This window comes from Crinia signifera, chromosome 2, assembly GCF_055691185.1.
Source record: "Crinia signifera chromosome 2, ASM5569118v1, whole genome shotgun sequence".
Lineage (NCBI taxonomy): Eukaryota > Metazoa > Chordata > Amphibia > Anura > Myobatrachidae > Crinia > Crinia signifera.
This window is the reverse complement of record NC_139218.1, coordinates 363,514,243-363,539,582: the sequence shown is the minus strand read 5'-3', so window position 1 is coordinate 363,539,582 and position 25,340 is coordinate 363,514,243. Positions and strand designations below refer to the sequence as shown.

The following is a 25,340-nucleotide window of genomic DNA, read 5'->3' as shown; positions in this document are numbered from 1 at the left end:
AGACAGTGTCACATGCATTACAGAGATCCATGAAACGCCCTCCGTTACATTGTTATATACAGCACATAGTTTATTTAATAGACTGTAGTTGTGTCTTATGTAGTGGCCATATCGAGAAAACAATCTACAATCTGATACTATAACGTGTATACATCCATTCATTTTATGGGCATTTTAATCATTTAAAAAGAAAAAAAAAATTTCACCCTAATAATTTTTTTTTCAATGTTTTTCTTCCTTTTTCTTCCAAAGAGCATTTTGTCTCATTGCTCGGAGCTTGTTTCGCCTCGCTGTGGGTGCGCAGGATGATAATTACACACTTCTATTCGCGTCACTTCCATTCTGACTTCTTATGTGTGTGTGTGTGTTTAAATGAACATAATTGTTAACCCCTGCATGTAATATTTTTTGGTGTTTTTTTAACTATTCGTTATTTATTAATGAAACTTTAATAATATTTTATTTTTGTATAGATATATATATATTTTTTACCTTCGGGGGGTGATCTGTATATGTGTGTATATTTCTCTTTGAAATATTGGGCCTGATTCCGACCCTGTTCGCTAGGGTGCCTGGAGAACAGGTAAACGCTGTCCGATTCAACGTTGCCCCCCCCTCCCCCCTGCCGCGTGAACCTCCACTTACACATCTCCCCGAATGCGGCCACACGGCGACCATTGAATGATTATTTTTCACTTGTGTGGCCGGAAATGAGTCAGGCTAAACTGAAAAGGGGGCGGGCTCTGACATCATGTGACATCAACCGCCAGGCCTAAGCAGGCATCGACTCACCTGTAGTCCCAGGGGAATGCCCGGCTTTTCCAGCCATGCCAGTGCAAACAGGGGGTCTGCACATGCGCATATGCAGACCCCCACCATCGGAAACAGGGCCAAATTCGTCCCCATCCGATCTGGTCTGAATTAGGCCCTTTATACATTCATTAAACTATATAATATCTTATTACCATGTGCAAGACCTGTTTTTATCTTTGTCTGTATAGGGACACGGGCCCTTATTCAGAACGCTTCGCTCAGACGCATGCATGGCCGTGCCGCCTATTCGCACACTGAATTCCATCACTTGTACATATGAGCAAAGAAAAGCAGGGATATGGGTGGGCAGCTGGCATCAGGTTAAGTCAGCCGTCTGCACGCACGTCACGACCGCATTTCCATACCCAAGCCCATGAAACGCAGGACGTGTGCATATGGTAATGACCCGGATCAGGCCGCAATGCCCCTCTCCACCCCCAGCTCGGAAAGCCAGGAGCGAGCACTCGGCGCCCAGACTTCTTGCCGTGTGCGCACGCTCCCTGCGTACAGACATGCGCAGAAATGGTTCTGTGCATGCGTAAACGCACAACATCAGTACGCTGCCCGACTTCGTGTCCGAGCGAAGCGATCTGAATAAGGCCCATTCTGATAAGAGGATGGGGATATGTCTGGATGCAGGAGGAGCATGTCACTTTGGATTGTTGCAAATCTGCCATGAGACAGAATTGAGCCGTGTGCATACCTATACACGTAAGCTGGCCATACATAGGAAAGACCAGCATCAGATCCGAGGCTTCTAATGATTAGATAGATCTTATGTGTCTATTTTCACATAAGATCTATCGTATATCTGCAACTGCCAGCATGCTGGTCCTTAGCATCTTCAGATCTTACGTGCAGCACATAACATCTGAGGATCCACCTCAGGACCCGCGGGCCCGCGCATCCTACCGAAACACCTCACGATGTGCATCGCACAACCCGTTAAAATCGTGCATTCTAGTCTGATATCGTTCTGGTGTATGGCCAGCTCTAGTTATTTATTTATTTGTTTTATAAATAAATAAAACCTCCGACCGTGGTCTTTAGTCAAGCAATGCTAACCACCGGGCCATTCACTCCCTGAATAATGCATTGACCAATTTAAGGAATGCGTCCCTCTTATTTCATCTCTGCATTTTTCGAGCTGCACATGTTCCCCTCTGGGGACTTAAACCGTGCCTTTATTAGATTTACGCAGCACATGACTGGTATTGATTAGCGCATAGTCTATTTTGTAAGAGATTCAAAATTAATTGTGTAAAAATCCATGTAAGTGCTTTTTTATGAGGCTCGAGAGACGATGGACCCTACAATATTGAAGGGAGCTATTCGATTGTAATATGCGATTGCAGGCAGTGGCAATGGACGACCGTACTGTACATGCTCCTTCTAAAACAAAGGAATTATATCAATTGATAAGTCCTCAACAAAAGTGTTTTACACCTCCCCCTTATGAGTGGAACTGCTGGTCTGCAGGCTGAGCAAGGCCCGGGGCTACAAAACTGAAGGGCAAATTAGAGAAAGGTGCAGGAACACAGAATATGAGGGCATGAGTGGCTGGATGCACTGTATCTATAATTGTGCAGCCAGATACTGGACCATTCAAAAACAGTTCTGCTCATTTCAAATATTAAAGTGCACCCTAATCTGCATATTAAAATAAAGCCTTTGGGCCCAAGTACTACATTTTTATTTTACCTAAATGATACATTTTATTCCTATCTGTGGTAACCTAGTAAGCAGTCGCTGATACTGTGGCCAATCAGGATTCGGATTCATGTGGCTGAATGAAAACGGTTGTCAATCATCAGAATGCCATTTCCAGTCATGGATTCAGTACATTCCTATATTTTAATTATAGGTCAAAAGGAACTGCATTTGTAGCTCTGTTCATACATTGTCTGTATATGGATTATCCCAAAATGGATTCTGCCATTCAACCTCTAGCATAATCTCATATAATTTGGTCATTTTGATTATGACCTATTATAGTAATAGTATCTATTTCCTTTTTATGAGTGATTTAAAACATAAAAATGTATGACTTGTATACAGTCCAAAAAATCTATAGATGAACAGATATTGAGATTAACATCCAGCATAGACCACAATTTCTCACCCCATTAGGGAAAAAAGGCCAAACCAATTACACAGGTTGCACTGAACAGCAGATTATTAGTTTGGCCCTGCAGAGAGATTTGTATTGTCATTACAGTATGTTCCCCATTTAACCTCTCTTTTAACATTTGTTATACCATTTCTATGACGTATAGGAGGATATCTAAAATGGCAGTATTATTTCACATGGGGGGCCAAATGTAATACAGTGTGATAATCTTTTTTTTTTTTTTAAAGCAGCAATCAATTACTGTACATAGCAACCTGGTTTTTCAGTGTAAAGGATTGCCGCTTCAAGTGAACACTCTCTAAAAGGGTGGGATGTACTAAGCCGAAAATGCGGTAAAACCTCAGTTTTTCCGCATTTTCATATGTACTAAAACCCCGCCGCTGCGTCACCGCAAGGCAGGGTATCGCCACCGAAAGGTGGCGATACCCTATAGAAGCCTATGGGTTTCTATCGCCGCCCACCGTCTGTCGCAGTCTCCCTGGCTTCCGTGCTGCTCCTCCTCTCCCCTGCATCATGTCACAGCCAGTCGGGGATGTCCTTCCGGCTGCAGGGGGGAGTAGGAGACGCCGCATAGCCAAGGAGGTGACGGAGACCCCCCACAAACCACATTACAGGTATCGCGGGGGGACTCCATCACCACACCGCGATGCCAGCCGCATATGTTAGTACATATGCGCTGGCATCGCGGAGGCCAGGCGGTGAGGGGCGGCGATGTTTATTATTACATCCCACCCAAAATCTTTCATTTTCTAAATCTCACACCATATTACATTTGGCCTGAGGTGTTGCTATGGGCAACCAATTAGAATCTACTTATTTATCTAGACCCTTCTAGAAGATAATAGATATTATCTAATTGGTTGCCAATAGCAACAGCCCATGTGAAATAAAACTCACATCTTAGTACATTTCCCCGATAGTGTATTCTGTACTCTGTAACAAGGTTAATCTACAAATCGTGTTCCGTCTGTAATATTAATTGTCTACTATGAAATTATAAAAGATATAGGTTACCGGATGTGGGGGTTTTTTTTTGTAATTTTTTGGTACATTTTCCAAGACACGTGTATTCTTAGCGCAATAAATGTAAAACGCACAAGTTATATTTAGTTCTCCATGCGGCTGTGTCAATGCCATTAGGTGGATTTAGGTGCTAGACTCTTGAAGTGCAGAAAGCTGTGACACAATATCCAGTCCGTGCTGATAAAATGAATGTGAAGCCTGTGTGCGAGGGCTTGGAGTCGCAGAGCCAGCCTCAGATGTGTCTCCAGCGCTTAGATAAAATGTGCAAAGCACATGAATCATTTATGAGACAACAGGAACGAAAGGTGAAGTGTTGACAATAAAGGATTCTGAAGTGTTTCGGAGTCAGATTTAAAATTGCTCTTGGCAAATAGGGTCAAGTTGTGTCAATACATTCGCCACACGTCACACACCTTAACATGCCCCAGTTGTGCATTTCCTTTGTCGTTGTAGAACAATCCTGGCTGCAGGCTACTCATTTTGTACCGGATGAAAAATACAACATTTGCGTATATTGTTGGTGTCTTCCTAAGGATTTGTGGTTTTAAAGGTTATTGCCGCTAGATTGCAAGCCCTTTGGCTCACCAATTTCTCAATGCTTGATTTCTTTTTTTATTTATTTCATTTCTCTAGTGTTACTGCTTATTGTGCATCTAGCAGGGTTCATTTGCACATCTTGTCTTCTCTTACTTTCTATAGGTCATGCTGAACATTTGTATTATGTCTGTAAAATGATTTCCAAAATTGTGCAAAAGGCAGGAAGGGTATTAATGAACAAGTCCATCTCCCCTTGAGGCTGCAAACATTTGCTGCTAGCTATGCATTAATGGAACTTGCCTTTATGTGCTGTCTGCTCTAAACCAATAGTAATTTAGGAGGCATGAGGCAAAATGTGCCTCAGTTGATGGCAAATGGCAGGACATTCCTGGGATTTGGGCATGGGTCCGTCCCGGGAGCGACCCGCCATTTGCGGCATTAAGGTCCTCACAGTGACCTTGCTTATTGCCTGATCGCTGATGTCATCCGGGGGTGGAGCAACAGGGTCCTGACGAAGCTCCCCAGCGAAGCGTGCGCTGACCAAACACTCCATGTGACCCCCTGTTCCCTTCCCAAATTTGAATGCATTTTGATCTGTTTAGATAGGGCATAGTATCTAAGTGGTGCATCGCACTCTGTAGTAGCTGAACCAGAGGCGCGGCACTTGACGTCCGTGACCGCGACCTCTGTGCCCAGCTAACTTAGGCGCACACCCGGTGTTATCCGTTCCCCGGCGTTTGCAGCCTTCGTGATAGTCTCTGGCGGCTATTAGAAACTGCGTCGGAGACGAGATACAGAAGACAGACCACGGTCTGCTTCGGGTCTCGTTCCTCAGCAGCAGCATTACGGGGGACGTATATATGTCAAAACCCCGAACACATTATTAAAATCACGGCCAGTGACTGTAAATATTCTCTATCACCTCGATATATCACAGAGGAATAAAAATAATCAGATTTACTGACTTACTGACACAGTGAGTGTCAACTAAATAAACTGTGATACCCACTACAGAGAAACATATTTGCGAACCACCAATGCCCATGTGTAAAAAACAGACAACAGTATAAAACCAAGCATTTATTTTGAAAAATTGTTATATTAAAATTATAAATATTATTTGGAAGGTACAGGCAACAGTGGGGTCTCACGTTGCAGGGATAGCTTTATCCCGTTTTAAATACATGTTTGTGTATGTATGTGTCAATTTGTGTTTTTATTTTGCTCCTTTTTAGAAAATAATAAATTAAAAGCTATATTTTATGTAATCCTTCTTCTCTGGTGCGCCACACAGAGACATTCCTTTCTCTGTCCATCGTCTTTCTGTCATTATCTGATGTCCAGTGGCAGCACACCCTTCTGGTAGTATCCATAATAAATTGTATTATATCACAACTGAGGGGTCATACATCTCATTTCCGAAATTCTTTCCAGTGCGATTGGTCCCTGCTTGTCTTTGTGTTAGTAAATTCCCACCCTAGACTTGAAATGTAAGGTTCCGCTACTTTCAGCATGCATGTAGCTATTGATAATTCTGCTATTTTTCACAGGTCCTTTAGGGCGGGATGTACTAAGCCGAGAATATGGTAAAACCCCCGTTTTACCGCATTTTCAAATTTACCAAAACCCGTCCGCACCGTCTTCGGGTTGTTCTATTGCCGCCCGCACCCCCATCCCCATCCTCCGTGCTGCTCCTCCTCCCCCACCAGCATGTCACAGCCGGGGATGTCCTTCCACCTGCAGGGGGAGGAGGAGACACTGGGGACCGCTGCAGAGCCCAGGAGGTGACGGAGACCCCCCCGCAAACCACATTACAGGTATCGCGGGGGCCTCCATCACCGCACGGTGATGCCTGCCGCATATATTAGTACATATGCGCTAGCATCGTGGCGGCCGGGCGGCGACGTATATTAATACATCCCGCCCTTAGTCTTATTTATCAAGTAAGAGTTAAACCCAATACCGGACCTTATTCTTTGTCAAACAGAGCAAGGCAAGGTGAATAATCAAACAAGTATGCTCCAAAAACAAGCATGTCCCTCCTTCTGTTGAACTGTAAGTACCAGCATGCCCAGGCTTGTTGGTTCTGCACCATCTGGAGTGTCCCAGGTTGCCCACCCCTGATTTGTGCTTCTGGGACATGAAACACATTCTGTTGTATTAATGTATTATGTGCTAATTCACTGGGATTAAAAATAGAAGCTTCGTCCTGCACAGTCACATTGTGATGTAAGAAGGGGATTCTGGGAGGCTGCCTCAGCCGGCTGCTATCTGCAATGCATCATTCTGATAGTCCTGGGGAAGACTCCTCGGTGTAATCCCTTCACAAAATCTAGAAGCTTTAAAGTGGTGTTCAAAATGTGCAGGGATTAATTTGGTACTTGTTTCCTAGCCCGGCCACACCGATTTGCAACGGGGTGATCGTGTCGGAAAAATCGCGTCGGTCGCATCGCATGCGACCAAATCGCATGCGATGCGACCGACGCGATCGACCCGATTTTTACATTGAATCAAATGTGAATAGGGCCCCTGGGACCCTATTTTACATTGGATTCAATGTAAAGTATTCCCCAGACCCCCAATTTTACCCCCTCAACGCCACCCCATGATTGACGCCAACCCGAAGCGTGGCGAGCGCAGCGAGCCCGTGAGGGGCGGCGGCGGTGCGCGTCCTCCGACCTTTTCATACCCCTACTATCCACGTCGGCGTGGAGTTGAGAATATAAAGTGTGGCGAGCGCAGCGAGCCACCGAGCCTGAAGCGTGGCGAGCGGACGCGTATAACTTCACAGGTATACGCGTCCACGCGCGGGGCACGCTGCGCACGCCACGCTTCGGGCTCGGTGGCTCACTGCGCTCACCACACTTTATATTCTCAACTCCACGCCGACGTGGATAGTAGGGGTATGAAAAGGTCGAAGGACGCGCACCAGCCGCCCCTCGCGGACTTCGGGTTGGCGTCAATCGTGGGGTGACGCTCACAATGGGGTTGCGTAACCCATGACGGGGCCATATACAATGTGAAATGGGTCATATTGGCCCATTTCACATTGTTTGCTATGTAAAATGGACTTAATCAAGTCCATCTCATCTTGTGCCATTATAATGGCACAAGACCGACGCGATGCTCCCGATTTCAATGTTAAAAATATTTTAACATTGAAGCCTATGGCAAAATCGCGTCCATCGCGTCGGTCGCGTCGGGGGCCATGTTAATGCACGCGACCGACGCGATGCCCCCGATTTTGCCTTTGCCGGCAAAATGGACCTGATTTCACAGGAAATCGGGTCCATCGCGTCCATCGTGTACCTTAACTTTAAGGTACACGATGGCCGCGATTGTGGCCGTGCTAGGAAACAAGTACCATAAATTCTACCAGGGGATTGGTTACTGGGAATGCTTACATACACTTCTAAAAGGCAAATCGCATCGGGTATGGCTCATTGGTCAGACAGCAACTAGGTCGACACTACAAGGTCAACATGCCTCAAAGTCGACAGTGTCATTAGGTCGACATGGGGATGGTTGACAGTCAAATGGTCAACATGGGGTTTTTAACTTTTTTTTTGTCCCGAGTTCCGAAACAGTCGACATGGACACTGAAACGTAGAACCGCGTCCCCTCGCTTCGGGCATGGTGCCAAGCTACGCTCGGCACACTATTTTATTCTCCCACACGCCCTAGTGGATGGTAGGGCATGAAATACCGCCTATCGGCACATGTCGGCTCAAAAAAAAAGAAGTAAAAAACCCATGTTGACCTTTTGACTGTCAACCTTCCCCATGTCGACCTAATGACCCTGTCGACCTAACCCCATGTCAACTTTGCGGTGTTGACCTAATGCTTGTCGACCCCTGCTTGTCAACAGGGAGGGTGACATATACTAGTATTTAGTGTCATGAGCAAGCGCCCGACCCTCCTGCTTCAACTAGTATGTTGCCACATTTAGATGTACTGGCGCTTGTCTGTACTTGTCTGTCTGTTTGATCCCAGTGCCCACCCCTTGTGGGGACGGGTCATTCTTAGTGCCAATACTAATGCAGCGTGGACTATATAACTAACAGTCATTCAGCGAATTTCGCCAGGTGCGTTGGTTACCAACATGTGATTTTGCTAATGGGCAATGGCTGGTGATTCAGTAGCAGTGCCCCGACGGAGGGGCTTTACGGCATACAAAAATGATAGATGATTGATAAATGCCGGCACAGTGGGATAAGAATGCCAACATCAGGACTAAAAGGATAGCCCCTGTCAAATCAGTGGTTATTACCGTTGCTAATGTGATTTCCCCCGATGTTATGTTTATGTAAAGAAGGAGCATCCTGATGTAAGCTCTCACGAGCAGGGCCCTCTCTCCTCATGTGCTTTTGTAAGAATATATCTCTGACACTTTTATAATTATCCGCTGCTGCAACTGTCTTTTATTTATCACGTACTTGTCCTAATTTGCATTTGTACTTTAAATCGTTATTTTTTTTTGTTTTGTTTTTGCTCATCTGTGTATTGTCAGGCGCTGCAGAACCCTTGTGGCACCATATAAATAAATGATGATAATAATAAATCATTTCGTTAATTGAGGTTATATAATCTGTCTCTTCTGTTTGTAGGAATCCTGGAATTTATTAGTATAGCAGTGGGCCTGGTCAGCATCCGAGGTGTCGAAAGCGGACTGTACCTGGGAATGAGAGAGAAAGGGGAGCTGTATGGGTCGGTAAGTTTTTAAACTTTCACCACGTGTAGCAGCCCATGTCCCAAACACACGTTGAACACTGCGCTCCTGTCACAGCGAATCTTGTACACTTTGCAACACATTTCATCCTGGTTTTTATTTGTCCATACCTCACCATTCCCATTCTAACACTTTCACATGCAAAAAGTGTCGCAGTCACCCGAAACCGTCGGTCTGGGTCAATCGTTTGAAAGACCAGATCGTAACCGTTATAAGCAGAGTACTGCTTGCTGTGTGTAACTTTATTTCTCTCCAAGTGCCGGATGCACAGCTGTAGCCGCTCTCACTGTTGCGGGTCCTGGCGATTCTATTGGCAATCCTCAGGACCCGCCATCAGACGGAAGGGGGCGCGCGTGCATGAGACGCTCGTGCGCCTTTTCCGTCTGAGCCCTCCCGCCGCTTCCTCGACGGTGCCCGCAGCCCCCCAGCACATCCTTCCTAACCCTGCCCGTCTCCATGAAGCGGAGACGGGTTGGGTTTCTGCCCCCCCCCGCTGCCGAGAGACTGGGACGCACGTGCGTGTAAGACGCTTGCGTATCCCCGTCAGACGGAGCGCTTCTCCGCCAGCAGATGGGATCTGGTGAGCGCTGGCGCTAAATGAGAGGCGCCTCCATCTGTACTAATAAAAAAAAATGCAGTAAAACCCCCCCGGCTTCTGTTTTTTTTCACCACATTTTCAAATGCACTAAAGACCCTCCTGTCGGGGCATCACTGACACAACCCCAAAGAAACCTATGGGCTTTTCTTTGCACCGCTGCTGCATAAGGGATCCGACACTGATCCCTCCCAGCATGCCCTGCAGCCGCCATCTTCTCTGCACATGTGCAGCTGGACTTCCCCATAAGAAACAAGGAAGTCCGGGCAGCGGTGGGGATCGCAAAGCCTTTGCGTTGCTCATCGCATATGGCAGTACATGTGCGATGGGTGGTGGGATGTACCGCCGCTGCTTGGTACATACTACTTCAAGGCCTGATACTGTACATCTTCTTCTGTATAGGAGTGCATGCAGTCATAACAGACATTTCCACTTGTGGGAGGACTGGTGTTGCGGGGCAGTGATTGAAATGCATATCTCTCAACTGTCACGATTACAGTGGGACAGTCCCGATTTTCGGGTCCTGTCCCGCTGTCCCACCCGCGGCAGGCATTGTCCCGCTGTGGGGGGTGGCAGTTGGGAGACCCCCCAATCTAGTAGAATAGACACTGCGCACGCGCACAGCGTCTATTCTCGTATGAAAATGAGGTTGCGGCTAATTAGCATAAGCTGCGCCCTCATTTGCATACGCCCCGCCCCCTAAGCCGCGCAAGTGTCCCTATTTCATCAGGACAGAAGTTGGGAGGTATGGAAATGCTATATTGGTGAAATCTGTTTTAAGATGTAGGATCAAGAGACAGAAAATGTCACTGATAATGGTAGCTGAAACCATGCGCACAGATAAGGGTGGTCCAGCCGCTGTAATGAGCGACTATAAGCATTTTTAGCTACTGTAAATGCAATTAGGCCCAACTTGGCTCAGCTGGAAGTAGCTGTCGATAATGTTTGCTATTTTTATTGATTTAGTAATGTTAACCCCCATATTGCTGGAACAAACGAGTCATTTTTGTTTTGCAGTAGGTAGTCATACAATTCATAGTAGTCCAGTATATTTGTTTAGCAGTAGGTGGAATAATTATTTATTCACAGGGGTAGATTAATTAAGCTCGAAGAAGTGATAAACTGGTTTTTATCACCAACCAATGAGCTCCTACCTGTGAAGTTACAGGCTTGGTTTGAAAATTGACAGGTAGGAGCTGATTGGCCGGTGATAAAAACCAGACAGTTTATCACTTCACCGAGCTAAATAAATTTACCCTTATATATCGCAGCATATTCCATAGCATTTTACAAATGGAATTTTTTTTAATATCATGGTGTCTAGAGAGAGCTGCTTTTACTGTCTATGGATGTGTAAATAGCATTCTGTGTCTACTGACACCTGCCGTACACACAGTTATCTTCATTAAGTAAACAACAGAGTATATATAGGATCTTATGTGTTCGGGGGCCTGTTCGTGCTATGAGACTTGTGAAACCGTTGGGCATATTGAAAAGGAAAATGATGGTGTCTGGGTTTGAGGGGGTAACCACAGGATTGTCCCGCTGGACGAGTTAATGTGTGATAGATGTACAAAAGTCAAATGAGTACTCAAAACGAATTGAAACGCACAAGAATACTCCACATTGTAAGGAGAGCACCATAAATCAAACCTGTCAGACCCCTGCTGGTGTCCCCCGTCTATACAGATCTTCATTGATGTGTCCGATAATGTCCTACGGGTGAGACGGCTTAAGGCCTTCTCAGAAAGGGAAGCAGAACTTGCATAATAAAGTAACCTGAGGGCTTTCAAAACAAAGTGAGTAAGGACAGCTCCATGCAGGACAACCCAGAGCATTTAAGCAATACGCATCAGACATAACGTTTCTGTCAGGGGACCCAGCCAGAGATCACACCGGCTTGCTGAAAGGGATTTGCAAACATAGCACTCTCAGCCCATCCCTGTATTCAGCGGCCTTCATGTCTTTCAGGAAAACAAGGCTGTTTGCGTCTCCCGATGAAACAAATACATAAATGTATTCTGATACCTATATCATTTTTTTTTCAAGCACTGTGCATAAACCACAAAGAATGTATTGTGAATCCAGAAAGAATTTTTTTTTTTCATAATCATGGGGGGGCAATGTATCAAAAGATTGGAAAGAGAAAAAATGGAGAGCTAAGTTCCAACCAATCAGCTCTCACTGTAACTGTTTTTTTTTTTCCCCTTCAAAATCATGGGGGGGGGGGTGTATCAAAGGTTGGATAGAGTAAAAAAATAGAGAGAGCTAAAGTTCCACCCAGTCAGCTCCTACTGTAACTTATTTCACGTGTACGTAACATGCACTTTCAATTCCTGAGTGAGTGAATTCTACCACCCCACCACATTTTTGTTCCTAAAGCTGCATACACACTAGACGGCATTACAAACGATGTGGGCGATAAAGATGGATCGGGAACATCAGATCGTTTATATCTTCCAGTGTGTGCGCTCTCTGTCACGGTGCCTATGCCTGTTCCCGCTGGTCGTTTGTCGCTTCTACTTATCTTTTGAACATACAATAGGATTTATATATATTAACAACAGCATTCTCCTGAATGTGATCACTAACTATTGCTACATAATTTGTCTGGAAGTTCAAGTTAATGAGAGATATCATAGCTGAGGTCCCGAAATAAAAAATCCCCAATAAGTGCCCTGTTTTCGTGATCGCATCTGAAAAAATACGCAGGACCAGGAACTTATCACATAACAAATCAAAAAATAATTTCTCAGGTGGGAAAATGGATCTAATTGCGATAAAGTACCGTTTTACTGCCTGAAAAAATTACTGCAGGCACTTGAATTCCCTCCCTTGGTGTAATGACATCATCCATTTATGTTACAATTAAGTCTATTCCTAGAATAAAGGCCCATACACACTGGGCGACTTTGAGCTGAAAGTCACTCAAAACAGCCTGTTTGAGCGGCTTTCAGCTCAAAGCCGCCCAGTGTGTATGCCCCGGCGATGAGCGCTGCTGCTCGCTCCCAGCAGATAAGCGGCATTGAGGACAGCTTTGCATAGCTCTGCGCTATGCAACGCCATCCTCCCTCCTTCGGTGCTGGGCAGGGGGAAAGCCGCTCAGTGTGTATGCACTGAGCAGCTTTCCCCACAGCGGTGATTGTCATCATCGCTGTCCATACACGCTGGGCATAGTCGCCCAGTGTGTATGGACCTTTAGATGTTGTGTAACAAATCTGCATAGACTATGAGAAAACCCATTACATGATCTTCAAGCCATGTTTCCCTCAATCCACATTTAGGACAGCCTGACTGTATTTTGCATTCAGACATCTAGATTGTGTATTTGGTCCCCATTGACCTGCATGAGAAAAGGTGGCACATCTTTGTGTACTGCAGACAGCTTTTACCACATTCTCCCTCTGAGGGCAGGAAGTTTGCACATCTGTGTATTGGTACCGCTGAACAATGGTTCTCACACACCTATTTGTGTACTCTACAAATCACTTAGCAAACCTGCCGTGGAATTTCCTTGAATACAACATTTGCAGTTGTACCCTTTAATGTTACAGGGAACAATACATTGTTGTTGGCCTACTGTAAAGAGGCTTTAACACATATGTGTGGAGAAAGTAATCATGAGGAAATGATTGTAATGTATGAGCCAATTTCCTGTCACTGATGCTTTTCTCTGAATATGTGGGACAAGGTAGGCTGGATCAGTGCACTAATAATGTGGTGGGATTCAGATGTGGTTGTAGTAAGTCTCACTGCTGCTTCCTGGGAAGGATTACATATGGTAATGCAGTAGGACGCTGATAAATAGTCACCACTGGCATGCATGTGTGAACTAGTATTGCGTCTGAGGATCCAGCCTTGGATCATTTGCGACACCATCAGCCAGCTGAGTAACCCCCCCTTCCCCGAGGTTACACAGACCGGCCGCCACAACTCCGTCACTGAGGTTTGTTTACTAAGATGGGAATTCTATTAAATTATGGGATGTTGCCCATAACAACCAATCAGAATCTACTTATTTATTTAGCACCTTCTAGCAGATAATAGATAATGGGCCAGATGCACTAAGTGATAAAATGGAGAGTGATAAAAAAAACAGCCAATCAGCTCCTGCCTGACATTTTTCAAACACAGTCTGTGACATGGCAGGTAGGATCTGATTGGTTGGTTGTTTATCACTTTCCATTTTATCACTTTTGAAGCTTAGTACATCTGGCCCAAGATCTGATTGGTTGCCCATAGCAACATCCCATTTTTAATAGAACTCCCATATTCGTATATAAACCACGCTGAATCCAGGAAATCTCTGTCAGAGGGCAGAGACCCTGGCTTTGGCACTACCAGAAAATGGAAGCAATATGCATCAGTTTGGGAAACGGAGACTGTCACTCCCCTCTCCCCACACTCAATTGGCTACAGACTGTCAGTCACCTGATGTCTGCAGTTGCTATGCGAGCAATGACGCAGGACCCATACTGTCCAATAATCGGTACATTAGATTGATCCAAAATGCGGGATATTAATCACTGGGGCGATAGTGACGCACAGGACCGCACATCACTATCGCAGTGTCCCTATACACGGAGTGGTGTAGGGGCATTTTCGGAGCGATCTGGTGAGATCACTTAGAAAATGCCCAGGGATCACTACGTATGTAGGCCCAAAAGCATTGTAGAGTGATAAAATGGAGTAAGATAAACTACCATAAGCTGTAAGGCTGCGTACATATTAGAGCGATGCGTTTGGCTGACAGACCAACAGCATACCAGGCGTACAAACTGCACAATGCTGTGGTACAGTGCGACGATATAACATGCCATGCTGCATTTGACCAACCAAAAGATATCGATAACGACCTGAGGGAAGGTGCAATCTTGGGTACACATTGCACGATTTTCCGTTCCGATTTGCCTGGAAACAACGAACTGTGGCTTGTGGCCTAATATTGCAGTTATGAGCTAATTGCCTGGTACTTTATCTCTCTCTCTCCACATTATCTCTCTTCAGGGCCCAAAAGTACCAACCAATGATAATTTTTCAAACAGCCTTTAATATAGACACTGATTGGTTGGTACTATATCTTTCTCCACTTTACCTCACTTCAACCTTTGATACATTAACCCTAATGTACCAAATAATCAGCTTAGCTGTCAATTTATAAACTGTGGGACAGATTTATTATAAGCGCCGCTATCAACAAGGCGAAGCAGGAGGGGAGACTGACGAGATGTATTAACATCTTGTCTGCCGAAGTGGGGGGAGCGCTAACTCCCCCTTCTGGCGATATCCCCTCCTGGAGATACTGCATCAGTTTTATGATTTCCCTGATTTTAATAATGTGGCCCAATTAGCTGTAATCAAGCAATCAATCAGATTACAGGCTATTTTATCATTTTAATATAATATTTAATTTAGTTGCTATGGGTTACAGCACCCTTAACCGCCCTCGCCCGGTTACTAAATAATGTTATGAACTAAAAAATAGTTAACAATTTTTTTTTAATCACAGCGCCTTATAGTATCGTTATTATTCTCACTGCACCCCCTAGGCCAAAAGTTTTTCATTGAGAAAATCAGAAAAAAAAGATTAAATCGTGCCTGTCATTCCTAGGTTTAGTTATATGGTAGAGAACAGGGCTGTGCTTCTGTGTGTTCACATATCTTATCATAGGCAAAACCAGTGCTGGTGGCTGCCAATCACATAGACCAGGCATTATTTATTTATTTATTTATTAACAGTTTCTTATATAGCGCAGCATATTCCGTTGCGCTTTACAAAAGGAGACAGGGATACAACAAACAGGGTATTTACAGACAGTCAAAAGGTAGGAGGGCCCTGCTCGCAAGCTTACAATCTATAGGGAAATAGGCATTGATACATAAGGATAGATACTGTATTCTTTATTGCATCGATTCCACCAGAATGCAAGGTTCTGTGGTTCTGGAATTTGATATGGCCCTCCAGCTGTTGTGAAACTACAAGTCTCATCATGACTTGCCACAGTTTTGCTATTAGGGAATGCTACAGTTATGGCAAGGCATGCTGGGATGTGTAGTTTCACAAGAGCTGGAGGGCCACAGTTTGGACATGCCTGACATAGACCATAAATCATTTTATTTGGTCCTAAACCACCAGCCCACCCATATACATATGCGCACTGGAAGCTGTTACCAAACATTTGAGGCAGTCTCTTTACTAGTCTGCAACATTAAGGATTTGCATCCTAACATACAAAATACCACACTGTTACATCTGGATATGATAAAGTTACTGTTGTTACAAGTGCAGTGAAGCTAATTCTATATTTTATGGCAGGCAGGAGCAGTACTGTAGAAAGATGATTGCTTTAACATCTTATCTGTGTATAGCTTGTCTTTAAAGAATACTGTAGAAAGCATAACTGCATCCCATACCCTTACTGGAGACTCTAAACCGAAAATGCGTTTTTGTATGCAGTAAAGCCCCTCCGCCGGGTTAGCGCTGTGGAGGGAATCGTCAGCTTTCACTGGCAATACCTTATAGAAGGCCTATGGCCTTCTGTCCGCATCGCTGTGTGAGGGGTCTGTGAAGGATCACTCCCAGCATGCCCTACAGCAGCGATGCTTCGTAAAGGACATCGCTTATCGCAAGTGGTGTCCTTTGCGTTGCTAATCGCATATGTGAGTGCATATACGTGTGCATGCAAAATGGTGGCGGAGAGGGGCAGCGGATGTTAAAACATCCCGCCCTCAGTCCTCCCAGACTCCTCGGAGAGTAAGCCACCCTTCTCAAAACCCGCTTTGGCTTCTTGAGAGGTGGATGGTGATGACATGATGCCGTAATGCAAATCTCAGCATCACGGCCATGAACCCATACTGCCTGATAATGCACCATGAAACGTCTACACCCGCTGTGTGTTTAATCCTGATTAACCCACAGGGGTGGAGACCGTGCTGGCTCATGTCATCATGGATAGTGAGCAGCCAGACATACCTGGCCAATAGTGTTCCTAGTTTATCCACATCTGTTAAGCAAGAAAAGGGGAAAGCCAACAACATATTGCAAAGTAAAAGAGGACAGAAGACAAATGGTGCATTGCAAACCTAAATACGGTAATGATAAAGTTCACGTGCGACCCCATTGTGCCTTTCTCAGAACCAGCAGATCAGTGCGGATGAAGAAGAGACCAGAGGAGGTCCGGAAGACAGCAGCACTGAGACAGAGTCCACCACAGTCACCAGAAAGAGAAGAAAGTCAGTGCTTGAGTGGATGTGATCCAAGTTATGCTGTATCTCAAGGGTGGATAACGATGCTGACAGCATGGAGGATGACTAAACCATTGACAAGGATCCTGAGGAAGATAGCTGTAGGGAGAAAAAAATGGGGATTTTTTTGGGGATTTTGTGTTCATGGTTCCGAATACTCAGCCACGCTATCCGGGGAAACCAGAGATAACATTAACAAGAACTGGAGTGAGCGGCTGATAAAATATTTGTTTCCATTAGTTTCCTGCGCACCAGTACCCAGATGGGCGTCACTGGTCACATGACCGAGAGAGTCACATCTGGGTTTTGCTGCAAGCACTTAACAGCGTTTAGCACAAACCTTTAAGTTTGCGTACTGAATCATCCCGGCAGTTAAAGCTTACAGTACCGTCCGTGCAATTATGTCCAGAATAAATGGATTTAAATCTCATATTGTAAAAGCATATAGCTGTTCTTTTGGTGACAAATAATATTGTTTTATATAATAATATGAAAACTAAGAACGTAGGAACAGTACAGCTGGCAAAGAACGAGAAATATGTCAGCAAACAGAGGAAACAAAAAGAGCGCTATGATTTGACATTCGGGACGTGTCACTATTAAGGGGCCTAGCAATTTCAAGCATCTCTTCAGTGTTCCAAAATCAAAACAATAACTATATTGTGCCACAGGCATTAAATTAAACGTTCCATTGTGTCCGCCAGCTATGTCACAAATAGAAGGGAAACAAAATACATTTTTATTTTCCCACCCATGTGTTCTTAACTTAGGAGGCCCAGCGAGACTCATCCATTACAATTACATATATTTTATGTCTGCGGTGGTCCATTACCATGACATATATATATTTTATGTCTGCAATGATCTTGTTTATTTAATTGTTTTCATATTCCCTCTCTCCTGTCTATATGGAAATATGTTACTCGTTGTTTTAAAGACAACTCCACCCTGCAGGGGCAGTTTAACAGAGGAGAGGGCCGACTTTCTGTGCCCCTCGCTCCCTCTCTAGGGAGAAGTAAACTCTAGCACTATGCAAGAGTCTAGAGCGGTGACGCGGCAGGCAGGGGAGGAGGCAGCACTGAGGTGACGCTGCTGCCCCCTCCATAGAAGTGAACAGGGCTCGTCCACACTGCCCAGCAATCCGGGAATAACGCTACTTTTCTGGGTCGGATTGCTGGGTTGCTGAACTCGGGTCATTCGACAATACCTGAGAGGGGTATTATCGAGCAGCCGATTGGCTAGTGTGTATTGCTTACGTAATCGGTCGCTCAGTCTTCGTGACGAGCCGGGACAAGCAGCTCCATTGTGCACTTTCCATAATAGAATATGGAGGAAATAGTCCTCATTATACAGAAAATCCCATACTCATGACTGGTAGAGTGTGTGACGGCTTCAGCTCGTTTTGGTCTAGGTTGTGTCTGGTGAAAAATTAGGGAAATGTCTAGGCAGAAAAAAAATGACACGGATATTCCGACGATGGAATAGACTGAGCTAAAACGATGAAGGAAAATCCCGTGCTCCATATTTGAAGTCTTGCTCAGGGCACGGTTCAGTATATGCATGTTTTTACCTCACGTTATTAACCTTTACTTGGGAGAGGCTGGAACACGCCCTCAAACAGACCATTATTTTATAGTACAGCAGAAGTCAGGTCTCTACGAAGGGGTTGGAAGAGTGCACAAGCTCTTTGTCTGCCTTCCAAGCACTGTACATGTCACTCCCAGTTAAGAGATTCCTCGGGTGATATTAAATAATGCATTTTACCATCCACCCAGATAAATAATTAAAAGTCTGAAATAGTCCTGTGATCAGTAGACATTATAAAAGCCTCAGGATCAGGAGTCATTAAAGGTCCCATACGGCATGCACAGCATTTGGATGTAAATATAGCAGGCTAAGCTGTGGCGGCCATTTTTATCCATAGTTCAATTGTTAGTTGTGTCTTACATTCAGCGTCGCGCCTTTCTGACACCACAATCCTCTGCTACATCATTGCAACTTTCAGTTTGCAATGTTTTGTGGTGGCATATATTGAATATTCTGATTACCACCATTTGTGGAAAAGATGTACCATGTATCACATTATCGGGGTGATTCTAGTTAGCTCGCTTCCCAGCGAATTTGCAACGTGGACCGATGTTAAAGCACTGTGCATGCCCATATTCTCTTATGCATGTGCAGGGCTTCTGTGCGGGCGCCTTCGGTGACTTATTTACAGTTTCTTATATAGTGCAGCAGATTCTGTTGCGCTTTACAATAGGAAACAGTTATAAAACAAACTGGGTAGTAACAAACCGACATAGAGGTAGGAGGGCCCTGCTCACTAGCGTACGATCTATAGTTATAGCATAGTTGCAGGCAGGATAGGGGGCAGGATGGATGCAGATGGGGGCATTACGCTTTTTCTAGGCGTACCCACGAAAATGGTGGGTGTGCCCAGGAAAACGCTGGGCGTCCCCATGTGTATGCAGACAGGCACTTGCCTTCCAGAGGTGTTCACGCACCCGAACGTCGCAATTCTAGGTCAGTCCAGACTAAGTTATATTTGCAAGCAGTGGAAAAATCATTTGATGGTCGGTGACCATCAATTAATTTTGGCCCCGTACGCTACCCTGCAAATGGATGTTTATGCAAAACAGCCATTCACAAAGCGGCGGGGATAAGCGGACCGCAGCAGAGGTGGTCAGCGCTAGATGGCTCGCTAAACAGTTACATTTTTCTGCTTAGTGAGCCCACCAGAATGACCCCCATGGACCTAATTCAGAATGGATCGCTGATTAGAGAGTTCCCAAATTGAGCGATTATCGAATGACCATTTGCTTTGTGCATCTGCGAAGGGAACAAGCAACTAAAAATGCATATGGATGCCATTGCCATTGAAGCCATTTTTTGATGATGCAGGTTTTTTTATGTTAAAAAGGTATCGAAGAAAAATATCCTCAAAAAGTTGCAAAAAAGGACTGCAATTTTGACGGAAACACGTACTGTAGATCCACACAAAAAAAGTTTTTTAGCACTGCTGAATTCTTCACCCAGGCGAAAAATTGTGTGTCAAATTGAATAGGTCAAAAATCACATTCGGCAAAAAAAAAAAAATGCCACTAATTAAATACTTCTGTCCGGGCAGTGGCTTTCTTTGTGCAGTCAACTGCAACTTCTCCAATTAGCAATCCGTGCTGAATTAGGCCTTATAACCGTGTGGTTGCTATGTACTGTATAGTAACATTTTTCTGTACTACGGCCTTTAAAAACATTTACTGTGCCTTTTATTTTCTGTTATAATTAATTAATTGACCATGAGATTTCTTCCATAACGCCTCTAACTAGAGACCACCTTTTATCTATTCACTCTCTTTCAATATATAATCATTCACTCTTATGTAAGGCAGTTTATAGCTCTGGTTTGTGGCCTTCAAGATTTGTGAGCCAAAAAAACCAAGCACACGCGTTACAAAGAGTTGGGGGCAGGTTTACCAAAAGGCATAAATATCTTTTGCCCCCAAACTTACCATACTATCCCTTTAAACCGTGACACTAATGAATTACACAGGTTCTGTGGCTGGTTTAATTCAAGTCTGCATTTCACCTGGTTTTAGTCAACCACAGAACCTGTGTAATCCATTAGAGTCCCGGTTTAAAGGGATGATATGGTAAGCCTACTTACACCTGGAAATGTTACCGCCAGCGATGATGCTGCTGTCACAGTCTGTTGCTGTCAAAGGCTTCTTCGTACTATTGGAACGCTTCTTTAAAATGACAGCGTAATAATGGCAAGCCGCGACCTGCCTAAAATAGTTTGCGGTTTTAATTTATCACCTACTCTGCAAAACGAGATGTTATAATCTTGTTAAACAATACCGGAAAAAAAACTACGAATGTGAGATATTTGTATGGATTTTTGCTGAGGAACCTGTTTTTAGTATTACACTGCAAAAACTTAAACTTTTGGTAGTTGTAATGAGGCTTTTAAGCTGGTTCCCACGTCTGTAAGCAGCACGGAAATCGCTCGCTGTTTTCTTCACACAGAAATATTACTGCACACAGATGCAAAACTGGCACATTTAGAGCAATTGTCCAAAATAACAAACCTCAATGTAAATATTAGAGTCACTTAGCTTCAGCAATGTGGAGAAAAAAAGATATTTAATGTTTCTCAAACAAAACAAATTCCAAAAACCCTATAAAGTATTTTTTTGGGGGTTTTACAGTCTCATAAAATGAAGTAAAAAAATCCACGCAAATGGAGCAGATGTTTTATAATTCATCAGGATGTGAAATTGGCACATTGCATAATTTATGTAGAGTTGTGCAGTCAGAGTCGTCTCGTAATATGTATGTGAAATATGTGATACAATCTTGGCAATTTTGTAAAAGAAAGTGTGGTATAACAGACCACCTTGTCTACCCCAAACAGCTGCCTTGGTATTGATTATACCAGTGGTTCCCAACCTTTTTTCTCTCCCGTACCCCTTGATTAGACTTTTCATTTATGAGTACCCCCCCTCTTCTCGATTTAATTGTCCACAGTACTTACGAGGAGTAGCAGAGAATTAGCGTGCGGTCAGGAATCGGGTCTCTCTCTGTGTCTGGCCGCTGGCTATGTACTGTGTCTTGGGTTCCCGCTAAAACCTGTAGTATTAATGGCGCTGCTTCCACTTCCTGTGTCAGCTTGGAGCAGATGAATGGCGCTGTTTCCACTTCCTGTGTCAGCTTGGAGCAGATGATACCTGCACAGGTAGCTCCCAGAGGCAAAAGCATGAGGAGATGCTGATGATGCTGCAGATAGAACCGGAAGTGACAAAACATGGTTTATCTGCGCGGAATGGGAGACTTCTGCCATTGGGAGAATTATTCTTCCGCCATTACCAATATTATTTTCAAGTGCCACCAACCAGTCTGCAGAGTACCAGGTTGGGAACCACTGAATTATACACTGGCACTGTATTATACTGGGATGTTGTCATTGTGCATTGACTGCAAAAGATTATATAGAAGATACAGGAAAAGATGATCATTTTTGTGGTGGAACTATTGTGCCAAAAAGTTGTGTAAAATGTCCTTTTGCCTGCTGCCCCTAGCACTTTTTTCTTAACTTTCCTCATGGCAGAAACGATCCTGAATAGCGGAATATGTACATGAAGAAATTTTAATTATTTGCATGGAGAAATGATCTGCTGACCTTGATCTATGTTCACAAAATAGCATAATGGAAGTAGTACCTAACAATTGGTCAGTATTGAAGAGTAGCAGACAGGGCAAGTTTGTATAACCTGCTTTGCCTGCAAATCATAGCTACGTTACAGATGCTGCTTGGTATGATAGCACCAGTAACCATTGTTAGGCTGAACACTGAACTAACACTGTAATGACATGATATTTTTTATATGGCCATGGTCATTGATGGATGTTTCTTGTCTATTCTTTGCAGGAGAAGTTGACCCAGGAGTGTGTATTTCGAGAGCAATTCGAAGAAAATTGGTACAACACTTATTCATCGAACCTCTATAAACATGTGGATACAGGACGTCGATACTATGTAGCATTGAATAAAGATGGTACTCCAAGAGAAGGGAATAGGACTAGACGGCATCAGAAATTTACACATTTTTTACCTAGACCAGTGGACCCAGAAAAAGTACCTGAACTATATAAAGATATTCTAAGCCAAAGTTGACAAAGAAAGTTCCTTCACTCAAGCCCTTAAAAAGTAACCACTATATTAATTCAAAAAGTTTCACCGGTGGGTTCCTATTGGTTAGCTGGGTCATCACTTCAGCTGCACTGTTGCCAAACTTTGTCGCATGCATAATATATGATGGAGGCTTGGATCGAACATGCTGATTCTGTTCTGCACTTAAAGGATTGTCCTCCAGAATGAAAAGTCTGTGCCCACTCGTGCTTGATTTATTACAAGGCAAAGAGCAAAATAAATAAATAAAAAATCCTAGAAGCAAAAGCAAGGAGGAATGAGGCCTGATGCATGCTGGGAAATAGACAAGCTTTTAAATTTTTGATCACCCCTTAATTCATCGTATATCAGCATAGCTGCCATACTTCGGTTCATCAGGATTTTCGGCTGAAGGCCTGCTCAAGTTATACGCTCATTTACCAAGGCATGGATGGGTGCAGTCTTACTTTAAAAAAAAAAAAAAGACTTTTCGGTTAATTGCTCATTAAGGTGCCATCCCACCGAGCATAAATCAAAGACCTCTTAGTAAAGAGAAAAAAAAAAGGAAGCGAAAATAAAGACAAAAGTTTAAAAAACACACAAAAAAACAAACAATACAAAAAAAACCTTAAATTTATTTATAGAAATTCCAAAGGCAACATTATATTTATTTTATATATTTATTTATTATATAGAGTTTATTTTTAATGAAATATGTACAGGCCAGATAGGCATTTTCGAAGCTTTAGGCTCTGTAAGCATTATCTGTTTAAGGCCATTATGAACCTGTGGTAAATTCATGCAAGTCTATTATTAAGGTGCATGGATTAAAGAAAAAAAAACAAATGACCCTCAAAGTGACAATCTACTCTGTGTCCATTACTCTGTGCAACCACATTTTAAGACATCCTATAGACTTATTCAAGTAACTTTAAATCAGCTGATCTTTAAGAAGGTGGATTTTTTTTATTTTTTTTTAAACCCGCAACTGGGCCCAGTGAAATGTGGAATCCGCTGATTTAGAGTCACCGAATAAGCTGCTGTTGGTCTCGCTGTTAATTTGTCGCTCATATCCTCGAACAGTCATAAGATACACAAGAACTGTGTGAACCCATATCTGCGATTTTTGTTTCCGTAAACCAATGGCTGTTTTTTTTTTCTCTTTTTGTTTTTTTAAAAGCGAGACTGGAATTTTTTTATTTTTTATTTTTAAAATTTCAGCATGGATGATATTACAGTACATTGGAGGCCTACCTTGTGCTGAACGTTATTCCTGCCATCCTTCAAGTATTCATTCGCACAAATGTTAAACTCATAGATCATTTCGGAAAGATTCGGGCTTCCAATTTTTATGCTGTAACCTTAACGGAAAGTTCCTTTTCCAATAAGTGGCTTATATTCCTCCACCATCTTCAAACTTACCTGCTGTTGAGAGGCACCTAAAGGTTTACTATATATTCATATATATATAATATATATAATCTAACTGTTTATTACATATTACAGAACAGATGGTAAATTATTGTCGTTTTATTTTACCATTTTTTTTTCAATTTTTTTTTAGAAAATTTCCAAGGAGCACGATATAATAATCTTATGTTTTTGTTATAGTTAAAGGCTCTGTCCAGTTAAATCAAATGTAGGTGCCTTTTTTTTTCACAGCTATATAGGAAATGTCTATGGGGATAATGGATGTCACACAGCAGCTCTAGATTGCCCCATATGCTAAAGCTTAAATAAAATGTGGTGGATATTATAATGCAAGACCCAGGTTAATGGGTTAACTCTTGTATGTAAACATGTCTAATTGTGTACCCAGTATCTCTCTACCAGAAAATGCAGCCTATCTAGGGGTCAATGTAAGATCTGTCTTATGGAAATTGCTTTCGGCGTGAACTGTCATACAACATTAGCACCATAATCTTTCTTTTTCAAACAGTAACTTGCAAAATAAACCTAATAAATCTTTACGAATAACGACAAGGGGAAAAGTATTATACTTTTTTAATTTATCCTTTTTTTTTTTTTTACTTTCCTTTTTTTTTTTTTGGTTTTGTGTTTTTAAAATTGTCTGCACAACAGAAATACTGGATCCTTCAGAGGCAAGTTTGAAATGTGTGGTACATTTTGAAAATAATAATAAAAAAATATTGTAATATTTTTTAAGCAATAAGCATAGAAATAAATATTTATTTAAAAGTGTTCTGCTATGCGTAATTGGGAACAAGGTTATGTATTTCATTCTTCCAGAATAAGGCAATTACAGGTATTTTTTTGTTATGGTTAAAAGAAAAAAAAAAAGCATCCGTACTACAGCTTTCACACCACATAAATGAAGAAAAGAAGAAGAAAAAGTTACTGAAACAATCCATGTACAGTAAACTACACTGTTTTCTATTTTGAAGTGTCAAACCAGAAGGCATAAGACGGTAATATTTTACATGCAATAAACACATTTTAAATAAAAAACAAAACAAAACACTACATCACTGGTGAATTAAAACTACATGTGTCCTCATACGTCTAGCCTCAAAACACCAAACAGTGGGAGACAGGTTCCGTGGTACTCAGCAATCTCCTTGTGCATTGTAGCCGCATC

General features: G+C 43.1%; 1 protein-coding gene across 2 annotated transcripts in view; it reads left to right on the top strand.

Moving 5' to 3' along the window:
* FGF9 (fibroblast growth factor 9) overlaps nucleotides 1-25,032 on the top strand; it is a 50,568-nt gene extending 25,536 nt beyond the window's left edge. The window contains exons 2-3 of one of the 2 annotated variants that reach the window (XM_083169919.1): nucleotides 9,112-9,215; nucleotides 22,502-25,032. In XM_083169919.1, coding sequence (XP_083026045.1) covers nucleotides 9,112-9,215; nucleotides 22,502-22,747 — 350 coding nt within the window. In that variant the 3' untranslated portion in view covers nucleotides 22,748-25,032. The remainder of the gene's footprint in view (nucleotides 1-9,111; nucleotides 9,216-22,501) is intronic. The other variant, XM_083169920.1, reaches the window with a different exon arrangement.
* The last annotated feature ends 308 nt before the right edge of the window (nucleotides 25,033-25,340 follow it).